Source organism: Equus asinus, chromosome 13 (assembly GCF_041296235.1).
Source record: "Equus asinus isolate D_3611 breed Donkey chromosome 13, EquAss-T2T_v2, whole genome shotgun sequence".
Taxonomy (NCBI): Eukaryota; Metazoa; Chordata; class Mammalia; order Perissodactyla; family Equidae; genus Equus; species Equus asinus.
In genome coordinates, this window is record NC_091802.1 from 37,125,547 (window position 1) to 37,144,369 (window position 18,823).

Consider the following 18,823-nt stretch of genomic DNA (forward strand, 5'->3'; position numbering starts at 1 on the left):
CTCTGCCCCTCCCCTTCCCTCTCTTGGCTGTCTCTGCAGATTGCATCCTGGGTAAATCTGGCAACACCCCCTTACCACGTCCAGTTCAGTTTTCTCCAGGACATCCACCAGCACCTCAATCTTGGTCTTGCTGTTGAAGAGAAAGTCATCGTCCACCCAGAGAACATACTTGGTGGTGACCTGAGATATGGCCAGGTTCCTACCAGCAAACCAACCCTGTAGGTGGATGAGGTTAGATCAGCGGTTGGCTACATATTAGGATGATCATCTGGGGAGCTTTCTAAATTCCCAATGCCAGGACCTCAGACAACTGAAGTCCAAATCTGTGGGGGTGAGTCCGATGTACGGCTGAGGTTGAGAACCAGTGGGTTAAAGGGAGTCCACATCTCAAGAGATACCGGAAGAAGCACAGTGACTCTCAGGATCAAAGATTGAGACAAAGTAAGGCTAGCAAGCCCTTCCTTGGCCCCATGGCAAATATGGATCAACAGTCCATATCGTCCATGGACCAAAAAGTCCAAAAGTCCTTTTTCCCGACAGACTCTCTGTGGCTCCGCTTGCATTTCCCCTTATGTTGCCTGGAAGGTGTTGGAGGGTGGGACCCCCCGGTATGTATAATATCCATTTCCTTCTGTGCGCACTTGAAGGAAGGTATACAGGGGGAGAGAGAGACAGAGATAGAGAGGAGAGATGCTCCAGAGATGCTCCAGCTGGGGTGCCATCCTAGGGATGAGAGGTTTCTCTGGGGTTGGATCTGCCTGTCAGGAATCCTTAGGATGTCAGACACTTCAAGTCACTTAGAAGGACCTCCATTTCCACATCAAGTGTGAAGAAAGGCAGATTAACCACCCCGTTAATGCAGAAAAGAGAGAGTAATTGGATTTTTCTGTGAACTGGGAGTCAGTAAGGAGACTCAGAGGAGAGTCCTACCCCTCCCACTCCAGGACTCTGCTTCCAGGGAGGCCCCTGGGGCAGCCCCATCCAGGGTAGAAGCTAACTCTGGGGCTCTCTTGTCCCGGGACTCCCTGTCTCCCCATCTGGGAGGGACGTACCTTCCCAAAGGGCATGGTGTAATACTCCACGTGGTTGTCATTAATTTTCAGGGGCTCTTTGCTGTCGTCAGCCACGATCACCGTCAAGTCTGGGTAATACTCACGAATGCTCTGGAGCAGGGTCATGAGCTTATGCGGACGGAGGAAAGTTTTGGTGGCGATGGTCACCAGGTCTCTGAGCTTCCTCTCTGGGCAAGAAAGGGTAGATGTCAGAGCACTGTCTTCCCGGAAGCCTCACTGTCTTATATTGTTCTGGTGGTTTCTTTATGCTAAGACCTCTCAGTGTTTGTGGGCCTCATGCCTCTTGTGTACAGTCGGTGCTTAATAAGAGTTTGTTATTTGGATTAGAAAATAAATGTATTTCAAACATACCCAATGGGTTAAAATTTTATGTTTTCTATTCTTGAGTTTCTTCTTCTGGCTCCATGATGCCATTTTCTACTGTCTATTTGAATGCTTCATCCTAGGCTTGCTTCTCAGCACTTTGCTTGCATCCTGCCTCCATGTTAATACCAGGAGTTGAGATGCACAGAGCTTTGCCCATCAAGGGGTTCAATATGGAGGGTCTCTGGGCCCAGGAAGAGGAGAAGAGACTTAAAGGACTTTAGACCTGTCCCTGTCACCAGCTGTACTCACAGAGAGAAACCTACTTGGTCTTTATCTTCAAGAAGACATGAGTGGAAGGGGGTCTGCCTGGAGATTGGAAGGCCCAGACCAGAATGTCCATCTTAAGTCGTGTGATATATATAAAAGGTTGGAGAAGGGACAGATCTTCTGTGGGAAAAGCCCCCTGATGAAGCAACAGGAGCTGCTGGTGTGTGTTTGGGGTTGAGCCACCGAATGTGGAGGCACCCAGCTGGCTGAGCACGTGAGCTATCTGGGTCGGGGGGGTCAGTTGGAGTTAAGGCACCCCAAAAGCCACAACCCTGCCTATTGTTTGTTGGTGAGTGCTGCATAACCCCCTGCAGAGTGACTTTCTCAGAATGTCAGAAGTCAGAAGTTATTCCAAAACCCCCTTTTTCATACATGTTGCACATTGACCCGGCTCCTCCTGGGTCTGAGGGAGTGAGGGAAAAGATATCAGTGGAAAGAGTCAAGAAAATCGTGTTCAAGAGCATGTCAACTGAATCCCTCCTCCTTTTCTTTCTTAGGCCACGTGACAAGTTTGGTTCTTTTGTTACAGCAGAGAACCAGGGGTGTGAATTACCACAGGATATGGTCAAGGTAGGCCATTCCTGGCCAAGCTGGTGGTGTAGCTTTCTGCTTTGAGATTTCTTTTTCTTTTCCCAAACACACAGCAATGAAAAGAAAAATGCAAAAATATAGCCATGCTCTAAAACAGACAAAGTTTCTTCCAAGAAACAGAAATAAAAAGCCGTGAGCAGAGCAGAAGCTGAGGCTGCTGCATTCTGGGGTCACAGCAGCAGGGCCCAGGAGGCTGATTCCGAGGGGAAACAGAATAAAAGTGTCTCATGGGAGCATGGGTGGAGAGGCAGGCTTTTTGCTGGAAGCCATGGATTGGAGCTAGGTTGCGCTCCTTCCATCCCTCACCACATACCAACTGCTGGGCAGGGAACCCCAACACAGCTGTCAGCCCTGCACACACCTCTGGGTGCAAACAGAGATGACACCTCCTCACAGCCAGGGCCTGTGCCAAGCCACCCTCAGGCTCAGCAATTGGCTCTTCAATAACGCCAGCATCACCATGGGACAGGAACCCCAAGACTCCAGTAGAAAAGGATGGACTAGGAATCTGGGAATAATGGGAATAGAACCAAATGTGGGATGCTGTGAGATGAGAGGGAGTAGGGAGGGAGAGACGGAGAGAGGAGGAAATGAAACAAATAAGCAGGCGAAGGCTGCTCCTCAAGATGAGCTCACCACCCCAAATTCCAGAACACTCCAAGGAAACTAGCATGAAGAGTGACAGCCAACACATCTACCAGGTGCAGAGGAACCTGCTCCAGACAGACTGAAAAGAATAGAGAGATCTGAAAAGGATCTAAAACGAGAATGTTTAAAATCTTTAAAGTCATAAATAACAGAATCAAACATGTGAAAAAGGAAATATGAAACAAAAACAGGCATAAATGAAATAAGAATATTTGCATATGAAAACAACCAAAAATTATTGAAGATAAATGTTAAGAACCAAAAGGGGGATATGACTTCAGATATACTAAAATATTTTTAAAAGCATAAGAGAATGCTATGAACAACTTTATGACAAAAAATTGACAATTTTATATCAAGCATACTTTTATAGATACATTTAAAAAGTTGACTCAATGCACGTATAGATCAATAAGCATTAAAGACATGGAATTGATATTTTAAAATTTGTCCCCCTTCTCTCACTCCTCATTTACATTCGCACCCCTAACCCCTCAGCCCGTCCCCCCCAACTTAGACATGGAAAAGACACAGTGACCAGATAAGTTTCAAGGGACATATAACTCCTCTTTTATGACAATTTATTTCAGCAAATAGAAAAAAAGGGAAAACTACCCAACTCATTTTATGAGACTTGTACAATATTGATAACGAAACAAGGCAAGGACATTAGAGGAAAAGATAGTCTGAGTTTTGAATATAGAGGCAAGAATCCTAAATAAAATAGCAGAAAATTTAATTCAGCATTTAATCAAATAATGCATTGCAATCAAGATGGGTTTGTTCCAGAAATGCAAGGCTATTTCAACAGGAGAAAATCAATCAGTGTAAATCACTACACAAACCCAATTAAAAGAGAAAAATTATTTCAATAGATGCAGACAAATTACCTTATAAAATTCAAAACTCATTCATAATAAAAACTCTTAGCAATGAAATAGAAAGCAGAAATAGAAAAATTCTTAGCAATCGAAATAGGAAAGAAAGAAACGTTCTTACTCTGATCCCTCTACCACACTACTACCCAGCAAACACTAATGGTGGAACATTAGAATCTTCTTCTTCACGCTGGGAACAAGCAAAACTGCCTGCTACCGCTACGACTATTCAACACGGTGCTGGAGATTTCAGCCAAATGCAGTTAGACAAGAAGAAGAAACAAATTATGAGAATTGGAAGAGAAGAGACAAAAATCATCATTATTTGTCTAAGAAAGAAACTCTATATGTTAAAAAAATAATCACTAAGATGAGTGCAACAAGGATGCTGTTTATAAGTTTGATGTTCAAAAATCACTCATGTCCTACATACTAGCAGCAGCCAGTTAAAATGTAGAAGATCCAATTCATAATAACAATAAAAAATATAAGGTACCTAAGACTAAATCCAAAAAATACGTGCAATTCCTTTACAAACAAAATTACAAAATAAAGTATTGCAGAACCTGTGAAGAGACTATAACATGGGGACTACAATATGGAGAGACAGACCAGATTCATAGTTGGGAATATTCAACTTTATAAAGTTGTCGATTCACCTCTAATTAATCTATAAAATCTATGAAATTCTAATCCAAATCTCAAGGCATTTTAGCGGATCTCGATGAGCTGATCCTCAAACTCTAATGGAAAAGGAAAAGACCAAGAAGAGCTAAGAAAATTTTGCAACGAAGCGCAGTCATTCTGAAGTATAGCATTTACTTCCACCGATATAAAACCTACTATAAAGCGTATTGGAACATTACGGAATTAGCCCAAGGATAAAGAGATCAATGCAACCTCAAGAAGCCCATATTCAGACCCCTGAATAGATTGGGTGTGTGACAGATGTGGCAATCCAAGCCAGGGAGGAGGAGGATGGACCATTCAAGATAAGGTGTTGGGACAATATGCTACTCAGATACAAAAAATTAGACCCCCACCATCTGCCGCACATAAAAATAACTTCTAGGTGGATTAAATAGCTAAATCTGAAAAGCAACACATGCAACTTTGGGAAAAAAATACAGAATATCTTACAGCTTCAACGTGGGGAAGAATTTCTTGAACAAGGCAGCAAAAGCGAAAGCTAGAAAGAAGACGATGAGTCAATTTTACTATATTAAAGGATAAAACTTTCATGTAACAAAAGACCTCAAAACAAAATCAAAAGACAAGCCATGGACTGACAAGAGGTCAGAATCTAGAACTTCATACCATATAGTGTGACAACTTTCATGAAAAGTTCAAAAATGCATAAAACCACACTGTATGCTGTGTGTGTGTGTGTGTGTGTAGGAATAGGAATCTATATGTTACATGTACAAAAACAGGAAAAGAAAGATCATAGTTGCTGGAAGAAGAGAGGAGGATAAGACTGTGGAGATTTCCATTGTGTCTGTAACACTTTATCTTTAAAACAAACCTGAAGTTTAAAAAAAAAGATTTTTTGGTTAATTTCTTGCACTTTTATTTTTGAGATAGTTATGATGTTAAACAAAAATTTTAAATCCTTCTCCATAGATATTTAAAGCTGCTGCTTTTAAATAATAATTAACTTGTATTTTGACTAGAATCTATTTGAATAGATCATATTTTGAGTATATAGGTAATACATTCAAAAAAGGCCAAGTGGCAGATGTTAGCTCCAGACTAATCTTCCTCAAGCAAAAAAAAAAAAAAAAAGGAAGATTGGCAACAGATGTTAGCTCAAGTTAAATCTTCCTCCAGGAGGTAAGCAATATTACCAACTTGTTTATTTTTCCATAATCAAGCAATTACGTACACACATTCTTTTTTCCCTCTCTTTCTTTTTACAGAAATGGTAGCTTACTATTCACTTTCTTCTGTACCTTGCTTACTTCTTGGAAAGCATTTTTATCAGTATAAAAAAACTTTCCTCCTTCCTCCTCCTGAATGCCACTGCATGGAATTTCATTATATGGATGGACCACATTTGATCTAACCAGTGCATCCCACTTTTAAGGTTTTGTCATTGCAAACAATGCAGCAACAAATAACCTCGAACAAACATCATTTCACACAGATGCATCTGTAGGATACTTTCTGGAAGTGGAATTGCTGGCCCAAAGGGTATACACACTTAAAATGTGGATGGATATTAGCAAGGTTGTGCCAATTTTACGTTCCCACCAGCGGTTTCTAAGAACGCCCGGATTCCCAGTCCTCGCCCAATACTTTTTGATATGAATGTAGTTTTCATTTGCACTTTTCTTAGTGTGAGATTGAGCATCTATCCCTGAACTAACATCTGCTGCCAATCCTCCTCTTTTTGCTGAGGAAGACTGGCCCTGAGCTAACACTGTGCCAATCTTCCTCTACTTTATGTGTGGGACGCCTACCACAGCATAGGTCCACATCCCGGATCCAAACCAGTGAACCCCAGGCCCCCTAAGCGGAACGCGAAAACTTAACCGCTCCACCACCGGACCAGCCCCTGAGAATGTATTTTAATGGTTAAGCATTGTTGAACTTAACTTTTTGTGAATTGTGCATTTTTCCATTGGCTTATTAGGTGTTTTTTCCTATTGATTCATAGGTGCTCTCAAGTAAAATTAGACCTTTCGCTTGAATGTGTATGGGAGATATTTTTCCCGGATTTGTCCTTTGTCATTTGCTTATGGTGGGTTTCTGCCATCAAAATATTTTTAAATTTTATGTGTTTTCTGTTTTAAGTCTTTTCTTTATGGCCTCTGGGTTTTGTGTCATATTTAGAAAGGTCTTATACTCTAAGGTTAGTTTTTAAACTTCATGGGCTTTTTCTATTACTTAAAAAAAATTAGATATCTGATCTATTTGGAATTTATCTTGACATGACTATGAAATATTCACCTTTTTATCTTCCACATAACTACACAGTTATCCCACAAGATTTCTTGAATAATCCATCTTTTCTCTCTTTAATGTGCAAAGCTACCTTTATCACATGGTAGAATTCCAACACATCTATTTCCAGATTTCCAATTTGTATCCATTGGTATATCTACTCACGCTCCAGTACCACTCTGTTTTTATTATTATTACTTATGAAAATGTTATAATCATTAGGTTTTTTTCAAAATAAGTATAACCATATAATAAATATAAATAAGAGATATTAAGAGAGTGTGTCCTAGAATTCTTTTCCTTCAAACAAAGCTTGTTGTCAGGAATCACACGAAAGCTGTTGTTTTCCTCACTTCTCCTCTCCCATCTCGGAAGGGATCTCTTCTGAACTTCACCAACAGCTCTACAGGATCCCAGCATGGAGCCCCAGGAACGAGGGCCTTACCTGGTCCAGGGTCGTATAACTTGGGTATGACAGGATAGCGGATGGTCACCGGAAACTTGGCCACTGAGGACTTGGACTCCAGACTCACTGGAGGGAGAAATAAGGTCAGAGTGGGCAGCACCACGCCTGGGTCACTCTCCACGCTGCCCCAGGGAAGCCGATGTGATGGGGGAGTGAAGATTTGGTAGAGAATGTCCTGTCTGGGATGAGGTTGAGGACCCCCTAGAGTATACGGCATTCTGGCTCCTGACTTGCTGTGTGCCCCTGGGGGGACCTGCTGAACGCCTCTTTCCCCATAAGAATGTGTGGGGTGGGGTGGGCTTGGAATCAGAGGGTCTGGATTAACTTTGACTTTGCCACTTATTATCTGAATTGCCTTAGGTAAATCACTTAATCTCCTTCTCCAGCTACAAAACCAGGCTAATAATACCTGCCCTATTGTACCTCTCAGGGTCATTTTGTGAAAGGAAATTCTGGAAAATCTGAAAGCGAAGAGAACTCTCTCTTTAGTTGGTGGTCATGGGTAACCTGTCCCATATTTCATTTTTTCTGTTGGTGTCCTGGGAATGCATCCTGTGTAGCCAATCGAAAGAGGAAAGGGTGACTTTTAATTTCATCCAGGAAGAAACTGGAGCTTCCTCCAGGGTGGCAGGAATTGTTCTCCCTGGAATTCCTGGGGTGGGGTAGGGATTAGGAGGGGAGGAGGCAGACAGAGCCACTGCCCTTGGGACTGGGAGTTCCTCCACATCCCTGTCCCTGTTAGCGCCCAGGATTAGATGCTGATGCACAGGCTGGCTCCCTCCTCTAACACAGCTGAAGTCTTCAGCTTTGAGAGCTGCAGAACATGGGAAACAGAATTGGATGGTTTCTAGGAATGCAGCCTGAATGATCTGTCCTCATAGAGAGACGAGCAGGCATTTTGCCTCTTCTTTCCTTTCAGTCACTCTATGGAGTCAATGGCAACATGGGGATAGTATAGAGTACAGTAATTGGGAAGTCAGGTATAGAGGGTCAGAAACAAGAGCAAGGGAGGAATCTTAAATGCAGGCAGGCTTCCTGGAGGAGGAAGATTTTGAGAGAGCCCAGTGGTGTTTTCTGGCTCCCATCCAGGGACGGGCTCTCACCCACATCCACTCTGTAGTTCTGGTACACGGTGCTGGTGTATGTCACGTGCTGGAGGATGAAATTCAAAAGCTCCCGGGAACTGGTCGAAATGTTCAGCTGCTTTTGACCTCTGCCCTGCACCACACTGTCTGGGACGTCGGCGAGGGTGTTCAGTGTCCCCAGAGAAGCTGTCAGGGTGACCTAGGGTGGGTGAGGCAGAATGACACTAAATGCCAGGACAGGGACACACCCAGGATGGCCAGCAGGGGGCAGAGCACATAAGGGTGAGAGGTTAAAAGTGTCGGGGTGCCCCTGAAAGCTAGGGTCTGGCTCCAAGTAAGTTGCTGCTCTTGCCCCAGGCAAGGAGAAGCAAGCCCTGCGGCCTGGTGCGTTCAAGGGCCAAATCTTGAAACATTCTGGTCTCGGCTTGCAGGATACCATTCCTCTAGATTTCTTCCCACTCCCGCTGGCGGCGCCTTTCGACTTCCGTTAGCCAACTTGTTCTCCTCTATCTGACCTCCAAATGGCGTTTTTCAGGGTTCGGTTCTGCATCCTTTCCCCTTCTTACTCTACACCTCGCTGGAGGAAGCGGCATTAAGAACCATTCATATGCTGTAGGTTTAAAAATGTTTGTCCCCAGCTCATCTCTTTCTGAGATCCAGCCTCTGCTAGGAAGTTTCACAGGCAACCCAAGCTGATCTCTTCAAAATGAAACTATTGATTTTTCTCCTTAAACCTGTTTCTACCCTCTCCCGGGCTCTCCCTGCCTCAAGAATGGCACCTTCCTCCACTCAACTCTTCACGTCCCCAAATGCAACTCGTGCTTGCTCTGCTCTTTCCCTCACACGGACAGCCAATCTATTAGTGACTCCTGTCAGTTCCCTTCAAAACGTAGCTGGAATTGGCCCACTTCTCTCCATCCCTATCGCTCCTCCCTAGTGCTACTCTCTTCTCTTGTCTTCCTGTCTTCTGTAACAGCCAGTTATCTTTGTGAAAAGTAAACTGGACTATGTCACCCCTGCTGAATACGCTTTTGTCAGTCAACAGATATTTTCTGAGATGCAAATGACAGGCACTGGGAAGAGAGTAGTGAATGGACAGAATTCCTGCCTCCGAGAAGCTTCTATTAGTGGGAGGAGAGGTGATAAGTGTATCAGGATGCACATGAGATATTCAGGTACAAGTGCTATGAAGAGAGTAGCGAGGAGTGACGGGGCAGGGATCTTCACTCAGGGGAGGGGGCAGAGAGGCCTCTGGAGGATTGAGGAGCTTTGCAGGCTTGTTCATTCCCACTTCTGTCTAGCATGCAGAGGGGGGAGAACAGAAACTTCATTTCCCTGACTCCTTTTTAATTAGGATTCTGGATGTGATTTGCATCCCCCCGATCAGATATACTTGCATAAGACCTTGCTTTGGAGCTTTGTTAAGCGGGGAAAGCAAGGCAGGGCACAGAGCATCCATCTTGCTGACGCCAAATCTGACACAGGCAACACACCCCAGGGCCCGTGGCTGTGGCGGCAGCTTCCTCCTGCAGCACGGGCAGCAGCACCCTTGGTGGCCCAGTTCTTTGGAAGTCCTCCCTGGAACTCCAGCCACTCCCATAACTGGAAAAATCAGGCCTTCTCTAGGCACCCTTCTCCTCCCCCGACCTTGGCCCCATGTCTGATATTTAATCTGGATGGGGGCTCTGTCAAAATCCGACACCAGTCACCGGTGGGGGAAGGGGCATGGACAGGGAGCCATGGAGAGGAGGCCAGGTGCCAAAGGGGCTGGGAAGGGGACTCTTGCCTCGTAGGTGGGGGCTTCGGGTCCTTCAAACTGGAGACCTAGAGGACACACAAAAAAAGGAGAAAAAACACCATCTGAGAGGATGCCAAGAGCTCTCTGATGCTCCCACTTTCCTGGCTGATTCCTTCACATCCTTCCAGAGTCCCTTCAAGTGTCACCTCCTCTCCAGGGTGTTTGCTGACCACTGCCCTCTCCCTAGGGTTTTGTTAGATGGTGTCCCGTGGTCCTTCTCAAATTCCAGTGGTTCTAAGGCCTCTGATACCCACCCTCAGCTTTGGGTGGGTATTGTGAATTAATCCAGTCCCTTCCACTTATCTCCGTTACTGAAGGGAAGGAAGCAATGGATAAATAATGAATCATCCATATACAAAGTTCCTAGAATAGTCACAGAGACAGGAAGTAGAATGGTGGTTGCCAGGGGCAGAGGGGAGAGGGGAGTTAATGTTAAATGGGCACAGAGTTTCAGTTGGGAAGATGAAAAAGTTTTAGAGATGGACAGTGGTGACGGCTGCAGAACAATGTGAATGTACTTAATGCCACAGAACTGTACACTTAAAAAATGGCTAAAATTGGTAAATTTTTTGTTATGTATATTTTCCATAATAAAAAAATGAATCATCCAAAAATGGCAAATCATTTTTAAAATGACTATTCAAAACCACTCGCAATTCATCCCAAATGCATTTACTTTAGAATATATCTGTTTTCTTGCAATATGACTAATTGAAATTCTAATTCAAACATACCCTCCCCATGTGGCCTTAGAGAACTTATTAAACTCATCTGTGAAATTGGCAAAATAATATTCACCTCACAGGGATGTGATGCTGAACTAGAGAAGTGTGTAAAAATCCCTCGAGGAGGGGAGTTTTAACTGACATAAACATTCTTTTCAATATGGACTCATGCTTTGCCCGCTCCCATTTGTTAGAGGACACCAAAAAGCCAATCATGTCCTTCTTGAGGCACATAGAATTCTGTCCTGTTCTGTGTGATCTCCGAGCCCCAGGGAAGTCACAGCTACCAAGGACGGTTCCCAGTGGTGGAAACAGTGAGATTAACGTAAAAGGAAATCACATCAAGCTGCTTGCCTTGTGCTGGGTACACAGCAGGTACTCAATGAATGACTGTCGTCTTCCACTCCCTCTTTTTGATTAAGAAGGAAGAAGAAAATGTTGCAGAGGTTGTGGAGAAAAAAGAACCCTCATACGCTGCTGGTGGGAATGCAAACTGGTGCAGCCACTATGGAAAACAGTATGGAGATTTCTCAAAAAATTAAAAATAGAAATACAATATGACCCAGCCATCCCACTACTGGCTATCTATCCAAAGAGCTTGAAGTCAGCAATTCCAAAAGTCCCATGCACCGGTACGTTCATTGCAGCATTATTTACATTAGCCAAGACATGGAAGCAACCTAAGTGCCCATCAACTGATGATTGGAGAAAGAAGATGTGGTATATATACAATAGAATACTACTCGGCCATAAAAAAGGATAAAATCGTCCCATTCACAACAACATGGATGGACCTTGAGGGTATTATGTTAAGTGAAATAAACCAGATAGAGAAAGACAATCTCTGTATGACTCCACCCATATGTGGAAGTTAAACATGTAGACAAAGAGAACAGTTTAGTGGATACCAGGGGAAAGGTGGGGTGGGGGGTGGGCACAAAGGGTGAAGTGGTGCACCTACAACACGACTGAAAAACAATAATGTACAACTGAAACTTCACAAGGTTGTAAACTATCATAACTGTAATAAAAAGTAAAAAAAAAAAAGAAAGAAAGAAACAATAAGAAAGTTGCCCGGGGCGTCTCAGGAGGGGGATGTACCTACCTGGGATGGGAACTGTGTGCAGGGGCATCACCTCCACCCCGTGGACCGGGTACCCAAAGGGGAGGTTGGGCTGAGCCAGTAGGGGTGGTGGGCGGGGCAGCCCTTCTCTGCAGGGAAACAGAAGCGTTAGCAGCTGCCTTGATGCTCGTCCCTAGTTAGTTCTTAAGTGGTCCCTGTGCCCAGAGTCTTGTGCTGCCAATGGGGAGAAACTGAAAGCAGGCTGTCCCGTCAAGCTCATAGACACAGAGAACAGGTTGGTGGTTGCCAGAGGTGGGGGTGAGGGGCGGGCAAAATGGGTAAAGGAAGTTAGAAGGTATAAACTTCCAGTTACAAAATAAATAAGTCCTGGTCTGTAACATATCGCATGGCGACTATAGTTCATAATACTGTATTGCATATTGGAGAGCTGCTAAGAGAGTAAATCTTAAAAGTTCTCATCACAAGAAAAAAGATTCTGTAACTAAGTATGGTGACGGATATTAACTAGACCTATTGTGGCGATCATTTCACAATATATACAAATATGGAATCATTATGTTGTACACCTGAAACTCATATGTTAGAGTCAATTATACCTCAATTAAAAAAAAAAAGAAAGTAGATTGTCCTTTTCTCCCCTCCATTCTCATTCCTCTCTTTTATTCCTACCCCTCCTCCTAGCCTCTAATTCCACAAAAGAATTGAGGCAGTTTACAACAAAGCACATAAAAAAAAATAAAAATATGACCAGCAAAAAAGAAAAAACAAAATGATCACACCAATGGGCCAACCCAGCTGCAGGAGCTGAATGTCAGAGTCACATCTGAAGGTCCTGGCGGCCAGCACAGAGTGACTGACAACAGTGCCCTGGTCTTATTATCAAAAGGACAAGGTAGACCAGGTCCTGAAGGAAGTAAAACTTCTCCTGGCACTGAATTGAAAAGTAGCATATGTCACAAGAAACTTTTTGGGGAGTGGTTGTTGTCTTGATAGTTTTAGACACAAACACAGTGGTGATTTTCATATGGTTTTGCTGTTGTAGCAACAGGAAGGTCACTGATACCTTCCATCAGAGGCAGTGCATAACCCAACCCAATGAGATCAATTCTTTGACGGACTAAGGTGTATGGCTGAAATGCAGCCTTCAGGGATCCGGTTTAACCAAGGATATCATTTAGATTACTTGGAAGAAAGGTTAGACTACTACAGCGAATATTTATGGGAATATGAAATGACAAAATTTAAATCTGCAAAAGGACATGAATAGGCAATTAAAAGAGAAAATACAAACTGCTAATAAATATATTAAACATGCTCATATACACAATGGAATACTACTCAGCGATAAAAAAGATGAAATCTTGCCGTTTGCGACAACATGGATGCACCTTGAAGATACAATGCTAAGTGAAATAAGTCAGACGGAGAAAGTCAAATACTGTGTGATTTCATTCATATGTGGAAGAGAAAACAACAAACACACACATAGATACAGAGAACAGATTGGTGATTACCAGAGGGGAAGTGGGGGAGGGAGGAGGGACAAAGGGGTGATAGGGGACACGTTCACGGTGATGGATGGTTATTAGTCTTTGGATAGTGAACATGACGTAATCTACACAGAAATTGAAATATGATGATGTATACCCAAAATTTACATAATGTTATAAACCAATGCTACCTCAATAAAAAAAAAAGAAAAAGAAATATGCTTAGCTTCAATATTAATCAGGGAAATGCAACTTTAAAAACAATGAAATAGGGGCCAGCCCAATGGCACAGCCGTTAAGTTCGCACGTTCCACTTCGGTGGCCCAGGGTTCACTGGTTCGGATCACGGGTGTGGACATGGCACCGCTTGGCAAGCCATGCTGGGGTAGGCATCCCACATATAAAGTGGAGGAAGATGGGCACGGATGTTAGCTCAGGGCCAGTCTTCCTCAGAAAAAAGCGGAGGATTGGCAGCAGAGGTTAGCTCAGGGCTAATCTTCCTCAAAAAAACCCAAAAAAAAACCCCAACGAAACACCTTTTTCATTGAAGTTTTAAAAGTTGATGCTAGCAAGTTGGTTAGGTAGGGGGCATGGAAGGTACTAACCACACTGACCCACTCTTCATGAAAGTGTGAATTAATATAGGCCCTCTTGAGGGCCATTTGGCAGTATTTATTAAAAGTAGAAGTAAGCATATTCTATGCTGGAGCAATTCAGATGCTAGGAAGGGGAGAAATGCTTTCATGTGTAAACAACATGACAGGCATAAAGAGGTTCATCTCAGCACTGTTTGCAATGAGCATCCTTATACACATCTTAATGAAATAAGAATGTAAATATAGGGGCTGGCCCCGTGGCCGAGTGGTTAAGTTTGCGCGCTCCGCTGCAGGCGGCCCAGGGTTTTGCCGGTTTGGATCCTGGGCGCGGACATGGCACTGCTCATCAGGCCATGCTGAGGCGGTGTCCCACATGCCACAACTAGAAGAACCCACAACTAAAAATATACAACTATGTACCAGGGGGCTTTGAGGAGAAAAAGGAAAAATAAAATCTTTTTAAAAATAGAATGTAATATTGTTATTATAAATTATGCAAATGTCATAATGAAAGATTTTTTTAGTTTGAATGTCTTTCAATAGGAGAATAGCTTAATAAAATTCAGTCTTCATATTCATACCTCTGCAACAATTGAAAGGAATGAACTAGATATATAGCTAGCTCTTAAAAATATATCATCGAATGAAAAAAGCAAATATCAGTAATCTGTAACTTGTAAAGTGTAATTTCTTATGGTGCCAATTACACTAAAAACATACACACAAAACCCCAAGTATATGTTTATAAGGATATATATACACATAATATGTCTGTGATTATGTGTGTTCATCTGTGTTTATAACAGCATAAAAAATAGTGTGGAATAATATATACCAAACTCACAATGGTGGATTCCTCAGCTGGGTTGGCAAGGGAGCGTATCATATAAGGAAGGGAAGAGAATGGGGGTAAGGGGTTGGTTCAAGTGGACTTTTTTAAGGAGCATTATCTATGTACTACTTCTTAACTGAAGTCTAATGTGGAGCTAACACACAGGATCAGACCAACCAATCGGACTCACGTGAATCAGAGATCCACCCAGTATCAAGCTCCACTAATAATTTCAAGGATACAGACAATTAAGAGGCACAGACAGAGCACAGAGGCCATAGGCATCCTGGATGGATCCAGCCCCCTATCCCCGGTCATGCCTTCCCACATCAGACATGGGCTCTCCGGCAGAGGATACCAGACGTGATCTCCAAACGAGGTTTTGCTGGATTCCCTCACATGGCGGGAAGCACGTAAGTTATGAAGCACCTCCATTCATACCCCCAGAGAGTTGTACTGCTTATGAGATATTCACGAGGGAGCCAAAGATTCTGGGTTATTTACTATACGTGATCTCTTTGGCTGGAGACATCCTGCTAAGAGCAGCGTCAGCTTGCAGGGAATCCCTAATCTAAGGGAGGAGACAGAGCCCCAGTATCATGAGCTTTGCAGTCCGATGGAGGACAGCTTAGCTCTCACAGAGCCCTTGGGCTGATGGGAGAACGACACAGTTCCACCCTCAGGAGCCACCAGTCAGATGAGAGTGTCAAGGCACACAGCTTAGCTAGCATTTAGGAGCAACAAGTTCTGGAAATTAATACAAGGCAGGGATTGTCAACCTAGTGGAGTGGAGACAGGGAAGTAACAGGCTTGCTGGAAGGGCTTTCTCAAACTACACAATCCTGTCTACTACCCAGCCCCACCTCCCATCACTCCCAGAAGAACCATTACTTGCTATTACCAAGAAGTTGTAGCGGGCCCCATTCCCCCAGGTGTGCTGAGACAGAAACACTTTGGGAACCACTGATCCCCGCCAGTCAAGTTGGTACTTGCTGAGCTAAGGGTGGAGAGTTTCCAGCCTGAAGATGCTAAATGAAGCTCGGAGGAAGAGAGTGTGTGGGACAGAGAATGTGGAAACAATCCTTGTTGACTGGTGTGTTTTGCTAAGAACAGGGCTGGGAGAATGTGGGGCAGGGACATGGGCAGCCACTGAGAGTGTCAGTGTCCAGCCTCCTGGCCCAAGAGCCAGCCGGTCCCCTCTGATGATATTTATTAGGGATGCAGCATCCAGGCTGTGAGAGCTTGGCTTACACCTGTATTGCCAGGTAAAAACTCAGGTAAACTGAGTCTTATCCAACCTACAAGCTCCAGACCCACCCCACCCCAGCAAGAAGCCACTGGACTGTCAGCAGTGTGCAAAGGATTAGGGTGAGCCTGCAGATGGAGTTTTTGCATCTGAGTGTAGTTTATTCAGGGTGTAATTAAAACTGGGGGGTGTCCCTCAGACTAGGGGGGAAAATATGAAGACCTTGAGCGCTTGAAAGGTTGGGGTGAGAAGAAAGACACCGTGAGCCCAAAGCAAGAACTTCCTTCCTAAACATGGGGGACTGAATGGCAGAAAACTTATCCCAGAGCTGGAGCCTCTTGGATACCCCTAAATTGATGGCCAGTATGTCAGCCATTGAAAGGTGGTACCTCAGTGACTTGCCCAGCCCACTGTCCATTGGTAAGCGTGGATGCTTTGTGTGAAAGGGGCTTGTAAGGCAAAATCCTGCCCACTTGCTCCCATCAAGAGGCCTTGATATATATATCAAGAGAGTCAATTGTTGAATTTTCAGAATTTTTCAAGCCAGCCATTAAACATAGCCATTAATAAAAATTAAATTATATACACTTAAGTATAATGAAAACAAAGGTAATAAACACTCAAAACCCATCACTTCCTAATTACTTTACATTTTACTATTACCCCTGCTCTTGAGGTTATTTATTGCATCTGCGTGGTAGAGATACTGTGTCATGGTGACCTACTGAGAAGCTCTTCCCAACTCTGCGTTCATGACGTCACGTTGGTAGCTTGAAATCAACCACAGTATGATTATTAAACCACAGAAACCAGCAAACACTACAGGCCACTGTCAAAAGTCCATTGTTAGACACTTACCACCACTATTCATACCTCTCCCCCAACACACGCAAACACTCCTACACACACACACTCCCTCCCCTGTTAAAAACATGCATGGTCGCATACCACACCTTGCTCTTTCAACATAATAGATAGTAGAACTCCTTCCCTCCTGGTATATCTAGATCTACTTCATTCTTTTGAACGCCTGAAGCATTGTCGTCTGAATTGCTCCCTTTTCTTCAGGAAGTGACTCCCATCCAGAGCTCTGCTCAGAGCCACACATGACTTCACGTCCCATTATTCACTCATTTCTTGACTGCCACGCCCTGCACTAAACTGGGGATAATAGGAAAGTAAAGCCCCATTCCTGGAAGGAGGAGAACCCAGACCAGATACCAACAACTAGCACACTGGGTCATCTGCTCAGTAGCAGAGATGAGGCCAGCTCTGAAGGTCACCTTCTTCTCAACTTCCTTTTTTCAGTTCTCAGAGCTGGAAGCTGCTCTCCCTCCTAAGAACGACCATTTCACTCTCTCTGACTGCTGTTATAATCTTGAGCTTTGAATTGAACCCTTGAGTTCTACACAGTTTGCTGAATACATTCTATGGGCCTCACCACCCACATTCACTCAACACCAGTTCCAGCATCCGTAATGATGGCGGCACACGGAGACAGATGCGGAGAACGGACGCCACCTGGGGGAGGGCACACTGATTGTCTCCTCTCTGTCATGTCGTAAACTCATTGACAGCAGGATCTAGGTCACATTTATCTTTGTACCTAACTCAGCGCCTTGCTCAAAGCTGGTGTTCAGTGTGTTTCATTAGCTAATTGACAAAGATTTGTGGCCCTGGTAGGACCCGGGTGTGTCCCTACTCAGCCACTTCCTTATTGGCAGGAGACCTGGTTCACATCAGTAGTTACCACTGGGCTCTGTTTTTGTTCATAACTGAAAGAGCTGGGCAATTCCACAGGGGAAGGAGGGAGCAGGTGAGAACACGGCCAGCTCCTTGGCCTTCCGTGTTCGCAGTTAGTTCCTTCTTATAATTCCTTCTCCCCAGCTCCCTCCAGATCAGTACTCCTCCCAACAGTCACCCACCTCATGTCCTCTTATCCCTCCCTGTGTGCTCCATCTCACCCCCTCCAATCTCCTGTTCTCCCTTCTCCCACCATGCACCTCCTGCAATGTGCACACCTGAGCACTAACTCCTGAGCCCTATTGTTCCTCGCACAGCTGGGTGGCACCAGGGTTCAAATCCATGCCAGAATCATCTATGTATTCTACCGGCTTTCAGATTTTCAATACTCCTTCCTGTGTTCTCTTTTCTGGGGAGCCTTTCATTTGTATGCAGCTTAGGGGGTAGTAGCTGATTCCTGAAATTAACCATGGAGGGGCCTGACTCACCCTTCCTCTTCCCTGTTTCATGCCTTAGGCTCAGTCAACCGAGCAGCAAGGCAGTGACCCGGGACTGTTCATCACACAGGCACAGACAACATCTGCTCCAGCATAGAAGGAATGTTTACCTTCCACCCGATACTCAGCAGGTTTCTGGTCTTCCCTATACCTTCCCTACCACGTAGTCTCCACAGAAAAGCCAGAGTGATATTTTACAAAAGTATCTCAGATGATAACTTGCCACTTTTTAAAACTGTTCAATTCTTTGCATTACCCAGACAGCAAAATACACACTCCTCCTCTTGGCTTACAACGGCTGTCATGACTGGCCTCTCTCTGGGCTCACATACCATCAGCCTTCCCCCAACTTACTAGGCTCCCAGAGCCAGGGCCCGCTTGCTTGTCATGCAGCCATCTCGACAGGCCCACCCTGACTCTGGGCCCTACGTTAGTCTTCCTTCTGGGATGCTCTTTCATGGGGGATCGTGGTGGACTCCTGCTTGATATACA

The 18,823-nt window shown here is 44.3% G+C and overlaps 1 protein-coding gene across 7 annotated transcripts in view; it reads right to left on the reverse strand.

Moving 5' to 3' along the window:
• The window catches only part of B4GALNT2 (beta-1,4-N-acetyl-galactosaminyltransferase 2 (SID blood group)), a 54,495-nt gene that overhangs the window by 3,176 nt on the left and 32,496 nt on the right, over positions 1–18,823 (reverse strand). For all 7 annotated transcript variants that reach the window (XM_044745658.2, XM_014833830.3, XM_070483066.1 and 4 more), the window contains 6 exons: positions 11,949–12,055; positions 10,107–10,144; positions 8,339–8,519; positions 7,215–7,301; positions 1,053–1,240; positions 76–216 (listed from right to left, as the gene is read on the reverse strand). In XM_044745658.2, the coding sequence (XP_044601593.1) occupies positions 76–216; positions 1,053–1,240; positions 7,215–7,301; positions 8,339–8,519; positions 10,107–10,144; positions 11,949–12,055 (742 nt within the window). The remainder of the gene's footprint in view (positions 1–75; positions 217–1,052; positions 1,241–7,214; positions 7,302–8,338; positions 8,520–10,106; positions 10,145–11,948; positions 12,056–18,823) is intronic.